The sequence below is a fragment of the Mandrillus leucophaeus genome, unplaced genomic scaffold (genome assembly GCF_000951045.1).
Source record: "Mandrillus leucophaeus isolate KB7577 unplaced genomic scaffold, Mleu.le_1.0 Scaffold72, whole genome shotgun sequence".
Classification (NCBI taxonomy): domain Eukaryota; kingdom Metazoa; phylum Chordata; class Mammalia; order Primates; family Cercopithecidae; genus Mandrillus; species Mandrillus leucophaeus.
The window spans coordinates 3,886,149-3,893,657 of record NW_012107808.1 but is presented as its reverse complement, the minus strand read 5'-3'; the positions used below and the strand labels follow the sequence as shown (position 1 = coordinate 3,893,657).

Below are 7,509 nucleotides of genomic sequence, written 5' to 3'. Positions count from 1 at the left end.
CGAGCGTCGGGGGCCCTAAGCGTCGCGACCCGGGGACTTCGGGGAGGTATCCGTGGACGTGGGCCGAGTGTGGGCCTCGTGGTGTGCGGGCACTGTGGGCCGGGCCCCTTCCCGTCCGTGTGGTGAGCGGGCCTCGGCGCCGGGTTCTGTGACTTCACAGGGGGTTTGGTGGCACAGCCTGCGGGACAGAGGCCGGGGATTTGAGGTGGCCTCGTCTTGTTTGATCTCGGGGAACCCGGGCAGAGGGAAAGTTTTGATGTTTTGGTGCATGGCAAATTGAGAGGAAACGTGTATCTTCGTCCATTTAACGTTTCCTTTCCTTTTTCTTTTTGAGACGGTCTCTCGGTCTGTCTCCCAGGCCGGAGTGCAGTGGGTGCGCGATCTCGGCCCCCATAACCTCCCTGGGAGGGAGGGATATTACTGCCTCTCAGAGTAATATCACCTTCTCACCCCCGGATTAGTTTTCTTTTGAAAGAGATCAGCTCATTCCAGCCTCTTTCTCCTCCTCCCCTTCCAGATTAAAGAGACGGTCTGTAATCCCAGCACTTTGGGAGGCCGAGGTGGGCGGATCACCTGAGGACGGGAGTTCGAGACCAGCTTGACCAACATGGGGAAAACACCTCTCTATAAAAAATATAAAAATTAGCCGAGTATAGTGGTGGACGCCTGTAATCCTGCTAGTAGGGAGGCTGAGGCAGGAGAACCGCTTGAACCTGGGAGGCAGAGGTTGTGGTGAGCCAAGATAGTGCCACTGCACTCCAGCCTGGGCAACAGAGCAAGACTCCGTCTCAAAAAAACAAAGCTGGGCGCCTGTAATCCCAGCACTTTGGGAGGTCGGGGTGGGTGGATCGCCTGAAGTCAGGAGTTGGAGACCAGCCTGGCCAACATGGTGAAACCCCGTCTCTACTAAAAATACAAAAAATTAGCCAGGCGTGGTGATGGACGCCTGTAATCCCAGCTACTCGGGAGGCTGAGGCAGGAGAATCGCTTGAACCCGGGAGGTCAGGAGTTCAAGACCAGCTTGACCAACATAGCAAAACTCTCTCTACTAAAGATACAGAAATTACCCAAGTGTGGTGGCGGGCACTGTAGTGAGCCGAGATTGTGCCACTGCACTCTAGCCTGGGTAACTGAGCGAGACTCCATCTCAAAAAAAAAAAAACTGCAAAGAGATCCTCTCCGGGATCGTGGCAGGTTTGCTTCCTGTCACCACCTGCTAGCCTTGGGACAATAACAGGTGACTTCTGCTCCGAATCTGTGGAGGGAACTGGTGGAATCGCCATGGGCCCTACCTGCTTGGGGCATAGAGGGAAGGCGCCAGAGTCCCTGAGAGCATCTGTAGGGACACTGCTTTGGCGGCTTTGCCGCTTCAAAGAGCCATGGTCAGGGCACCTCAGCTACTGGCAGACTGACTAGATGGCCTCAGTGTTGGCTCCTCTTCCCTGGGCAGCTGCTTTACCCCAGCCACTGTTTGGCTTGCACCTCAGGAGTTAATTTTATTAATCATTTATCCAAGAAAAATATGAACTTGTTAGCCTTTTTTAAGAGTCAAGATTTTTGGTGGCAACACTTGCCATCTTAGTTCTGTCTTTGAAATGTTGGCTTAAAAGCCAAATTGTCATGAGCATTCCTTGAACATCTTTTACTACAGCTGCTGTTTGTTGCTATGGAGTATTGCATGTGCATTACATGCCTAGTGTAGGCCTCCGGTGTGCATATCCACATGCCCATCATGGGTGGCCTTTGTATTTCCCCTGCACTGAGAAGCCATTGTGTTGTGTCGCCTTTAGGTTGACATCATGGACATATGTGAGTCCATCCTGGAGAGGAAGCGGCATGACAGCGAAAGGTCTACGTGCAGCATCTTGGAGCAGACAGACATGGAAGCTGTTGAGGCTCTTGTTTGTATGAGCTCCTGGGGTCAAAGATCCCAGAAAGGTGACCTGTTGCGGATAAGACCTCTCACGCCTGTCTCTGATTCTGGGGATGTCACCACCACTGTGCATATGGATGCAGCCACACCTGAACTACCAAAAGACTTCCATTCTTTATCAACTCTGGTAAGAGGAGGTGGGAGAGGAGCATTTTTGTGAAATGACTAGAGTAGCTGAACTCAGCGTGTTGAATTCCTACAGCTGGGCACGGTGGCTCAAGCCTGTAATCCCAGCACTTTGGGAGGGTCAGGCAGGCGGATCACAAGATCAGGAGTTCGAGATCAGCCTGACCAACATGGCGAAATCTCATCTCGATTAAAAATACAAAACTTATGCCGGTGTGGTGGTGGGCGCCTGTACTCCCAGCTACTCCAGATGTCTGAGGTAGGAGAATCGCTTGAACCCAGGACACGGAGGTTGCAGTAAGCCGAGATCGTGGCACTGCACTCCAGCCCGGGCGACAGAGCGAAACTCATTTCAAAAAAAATAAAAGAACAAAAACACTCTTCATTCATTTCTGAAAAATGTGCTCTTTCTATGGATGGATCATACCTTGCTATGTGGTTAATGTCTGTGGGATGAAACCTACAGATTAATGTGAGAAAGTGAAATTTACTTCCCCAGGGGAATCTTGGGGTGGAGCTTAGGTTCTCCTGGTGACCCAGCCTAGTATCAGGATATGTGGGTAGCAGCTGGAGAAAGCATGTGCTTTGACATCAGATTGCCTTCGTTGAGTGCAGTAAATCACTCTCGTTTTTGGTTTTTTAATTTGCTGCATCTGTGAAAGTACTTGGAAAAATTGCATCTCAGCTTGGAGAAGTTGAGAATGGTAGGTTGCTAACAGAAGTGGAGATTGTGATTGTCCTGGGCTGGAAGCTTTCTCTGAAAAAAGAGTGTAGAAAGCAGATTTGGAGAGGGATGGGAAGGGCCTGTGGGTTGTCAGGAGGGTTGCAGGAGTGGTGGGCCTGGCGGCCAGGACCTCCTCTCAGAGTTCCCTGCATTGGGCTCTTGTGTAGGTTTGGGAGAGGTAAACACTGTGGGAATAAGCTGAGACAGCAAAGTGCCCCATGCGGCCTTAAAACCCACTGGGATGTTGAAAACAGGGTTAGCCGAGTGTCTAGATGATTCTGTGTAAAGGTATTGGGAGCATTGTGATGAATTAAGTCCCTTTTAAAATTTAAAGCAACCTTTTCACATGGTACTTTTGTTTTTTAAGTGCATAACGCCTCCTCAGAGCCCTGATCTCATGGAGCCATCGACAAGGACACCTGTTTCTCCCCAAGTAACAGATTCCAAAGTATGCACAGCCACAGACGTCCTCCAGTCCTCTGCCATAGCGGCCACAGCGCTGAGCCGGGGCGCGGAGAGGGACTTGCTGGGTTTGGAGCCAGTGCCCAGCTCTCCCTGCAGGGCCACAGGGACCAGCGTGATCCGACACACTGGGGAGAGCCCTGCTGCCTGCTTTCCTACCACCCAGACTCCAGATTGCCGGCTTCCTGACAGCAGAGAAGGAGAAGAGCAGTTTCTGGGACACTTTGAAACTCTACAGGACACACACCTCACAGACACTTTACTCAACACTAACTTGGTGTCCTGTCAGCCCTGCTTGCACAAGTCTGGTGGCCTGCTCCTCACTGACAAAGGCCAGCAGGCAGGGTGGCCTGTTGCAGTTCAGACTTGCTCACCAAAGAATTATGAAAATGACCTGCCCAGGAAAACCACTCCTCTGATTTCTGTCTCTGTCCCTGCTCCCCCTGTCCTTTGCCAGATGATCCCCGTGACTGGACAAAGTGGCATGTTACCAGCTTTTTTGAAGCCCCCTCCCCAGTTGTCTGTGGGGACTGTGAGACCCATCCTAGCTCAGGCTGCTCCAGCGCCTCAACCTGTGTTCGTGGGACCTCCGGTGCCTCAGGGAGCTGTGATGTTGGTCCTGCCCCAGGGAGCCCTCCCTCCGCCTGCACCCTGTGCAGCCAGTGTCATGGCTGCCGGGAATACCAAGTTGTTGCCCCTCGCCCCTGCTCCAGTGTTCATCGCCTCTAGCCAAAACTGTGTCCCTCAGGTGGACTTCTCCCGAAGGAGGAACTATGTTTGCAGCTTCCCAGGTTGCCGGAAGACCTACTTCAAAAGTTCCCACCTTAAGGCCCATCTTCGCACTCACACAGGTAAGCACCAGGGCAGGCAGGGCATCGGGCACACCAGGAAGCACACTTTGAGCTGCCTTTGGGCGGGAGGGGATTGTGAGAACCCCTGGTGAAGGTGGAAGTGTGGCTTTTTCTTTGGTTCTGAAAAGCCTGCACAACCTCGTAAGGGTGGGGTTGTTACTACAGCCATCAGGAGTTTGCATACAGAGCGCTGGCCCTGGAAGATAAAATGTAGTATAATTCTGTTACTGTGTCTTTTGGTAGCTTTTAGAGTGACTCACAGTGCCCCCTTCTGTGCACATTGCGGTAGATGTTTCATGTGTTTTGTTTTTTTTTTTAAGAGAACATGCATTCACATTCAGTAAATGTATCTCACCAGTGTGACTCATGTTTATTGTGGGAAAAGGTCTGGCCAAACTATAGAAGAGTTCAAATTCTAAAATATTTTTTAAAAGAGTATAGTTTTCTTACCTCTGAGTAGTTTTTAATTTAAGTTGTGCAAGAAACTATGCTGACCTAATGATCTCTCTGTTGCTTAACCAGCTCTGTTCAATAGAATTTTCTGAATGGTGGAAATGTTTGCCGTCTGTCCATTAGGGTAGGCACTGGCTGCTCACACTTGAAGTGTGGCTAGTGTGTCTGAGGAACTGAATTTTACATGTTTTAATACTTGAAGTTTAAATAGCTCCATGGGACCTGGGGCTGCCCTGCCGCCCAGCAGTGGTCTGAGTGTTGGATAGAGAATCGCTTCAGTAGGTGAGGGCACCATTTCTCAGGGGTTTTGCGAGTTTGTGTTCTGTTGCTCTGATCGTGGTAGCCTCCACGTGTAGAATAAAGTGCAGTCTGGTGTTCAGACATTATAAGAGGAACTCTACTACTCCATTCCACTGAGTGGCTGTTTGCTTTGAGGATAAGGCCAAACTTGGCCCATGAAGTACTCGCCTCTGCCCATGCAGAAACAGCCTCCCCAACGTTCCGTGTCTGATTCCGTATTTCCACCCTTCCCCCTTGGCCTCTGCCCATCTCTGCTTACTGAAACCCTCGAGGGCCTTCCTAGGGTTAGTTACTGGATTGTTTATCTTCCTTCTTTGACCCTGGTGGTTTACTGTAGGTCTTACCGTATTCTCCCTTTGTTTTGTAGTTATATACTTACCTCACCTGGATATATTCCTGGTGCTTGGTACAAGGGCCTAACACTAGGCAGTAAATGAGGGTTGGTCATTTGCGCGGCAGATGGATGTGGGGCTGTGTCAGGGAACGGGACCTGCTCGCCACTCTTAACGGGCTGGTTGACTCAGTGAGCTCTGCATTTCACCGGGACTCTCTCCAAGGGAACTTCACATTATACCAGAGCACAGCTTCCAAATTTGGGGAGGTGACTGAATGAGGTTTTACTGTTTATTCAGTTTTCCTTGGTAGAAGTACTGACAGAATGACCTGCAGTGATTGAAACAAGCTACTTCCATGTTTCCTAAAGTACTTCCAATTCAATGACAGGCATTGCATGGGGACTCAAGCCTGTCATCCCAGCACTTTGGGAGGCTAAGGTGGGCAGATCACGAGGTCAGGAGTTGGAGACCAGTCTGACCAACATGGTGAAACCCCGTCTTTACTAAAAATACAAAAATTAGCTGGACCGGCTGGCACACGCCTATAATCCTAGCTGTTCAAGAGGCTGAGGCAGGAGAATCACTTGAACCTGGGAGACGGAGGTTGCAGTGAACGGAGATCGCGCCATTGCAACACTCCAACCTGGGTGACAGAGCGAGACTCCATCTCAAAAAAAAAAAAAAATGGCCAGGCATTGTGGCTCATACCTGTATTCCCAGCACTTTGGGAGGCCGAGGCGGGCAGATCATGAGGTCAAGAAATTGAGACCATCCTGGGCAACATGGTGAAACCCCGTCTCTACTAAAAATAAAAAATTAGTTGGGCTTGGTGGCACGCTTCTGTAGTCCCAGCTACTTGGGAGGCTGAGGCAGGAGAATCGCTTGAGCCTGGGAGACAGAGGTTGCAGTGAGCCGAGATTACACCGCTGCACTCCAGCCTAGTTGACAGAGTGAGACTCCGTCTCTAAAAATAAAAATAACCATAAGAGTTCTGAAGAATACCCTTCTTGTGCCATTTTGTAAACTTGGAGTTTTGGTGAGAAGTAGAAACTGGGCAAGTTCACCTTGGATAAGATCGCTTTTTATATCTATTTCTACCAACCTGAGAAATCTTTAAATTGGAATAAGGTAGAGTGAATGGATGCTACTTTTTTTTTTTTTTTTTTTTTTTTTTTTTTTGAGACGGGGTCTTACTCTGTCACCCAGGCTGGAGTGCAGTGGCACGATCTCGGGCTCACTGTAAGCTCCGCCTCCCAGGTTCATGCCATTTTCCTCTCCTGCCTTAGCCTCCCGAGTAGCTGGGATTACAGGTGCCAGCCACCATGCCTGGCTAATTTTTTTTGTATTTTTAGTATAGACGGGGTTTCACCGTGTTAGCCAGGATGGTCTCGATCTCCTGACCTCGTAATCCGCCCGCCTTGGCCTCCCAAAGTGCTAGGATTACAGGCATGAGCCACCAAGCCCAGCCTATGCTACCTTTTTTCTCTTTTTAAGACAGAGTCTCACTCTCTCCCAGGCTGGAGTGCAATGGCATGGTCTCCGCTCATTGCATTCTCGGCCTCCCAGGTCCGAGCGATTCTCTTGCCTCAGCCTCTGTAATAGTTGCGATTACAGGCGCCCACCACCACACTCAGCTAATTTTTGTATTTTTAGTGGAGACGGAGTTTTGCCATCTTGGTCAGGCTGGTCTCGAACTCCTGACCTCAGGTGATCTGCCTGCCTCAGCCTCCCAAAATGTTGGGATTACTGGCGTGAGCCACCATGCCTGGACGGATGCTACATTTTTTATTTTTATTTTTTTGAGATGGAGTCTCGTTCTGTCGCCCAGGCTGGAGTGCAGTGGCGCAATCTTGGCTCACTGCAAGCTCTGCCTCCCGGGTTCACGCCATTCTCCTACTTCAGCCTCCTGAGTAGCTGGGACTACAGGCACCCGCCACCATGCCTGGCTAATTTTTTGTGTTTTTAGTAGAGACGGGGTTTCACCGTGTTAGCCGGGATGGTCTCGATCTCCTGACCTTGTGACCTGCCCACCTCAGCCTCTCAAAGTGCTGGGATTACAGGCATGAGCCACTGCACCTGGCCGGATGCTACATTTTTAATTAATTAATTTTTGTTTTTTGGTAAAGATTGGATCACACTTTGTTGCCCAGGCTAGTCTGGAACTCTGCTCAACTGATCCTCCCCGGCCTCCCACAGTGCTGTGATTACAGGCATGAGCCGCTGTACTTGTACTTTGCCTGATTTATTTTTAAATATATTTTGAAAGATTAGCTTGAAATCTTTGTGTGCTAACATACTGCATTTTTTTTTTTTTTTTTTTTTTTT

At 49.8% G+C, this 7,509-nt stretch overlaps 1 protein-coding gene across 2 annotated transcripts in view; it reads left to right on the top strand.

The window, feature by feature from the left end:
* Positions 1 to 7,509, top strand: part of KLF11 (Kruppel-like factor 11) — a 13,045-nt gene that overhangs the window by 2,491 nt on the left and 3,045 nt on the right. Inside the window, exons 1-3 of one of the 2 annotated variants that reach the window (XM_011965302.1) lie at positions 7 to 122; positions 1,791 to 2,060; positions 3,151 to 4,096. In XM_011965302.1, the coding sequence (XP_011820692.1) occupies positions 1,800 to 2,060; positions 3,151 to 4,096 (1,207 nt within the window). In that variant the 5' untranslated portion in view covers positions 7 to 122; positions 1,791 to 1,799. Of the gene's footprint in view, positions 1 to 6; positions 123 to 1,790; positions 2,061 to 3,150; positions 4,097 to 7,509 lie in introns of those variants that run through there. The other variant, XM_011965303.1, reaches the window with a different exon arrangement.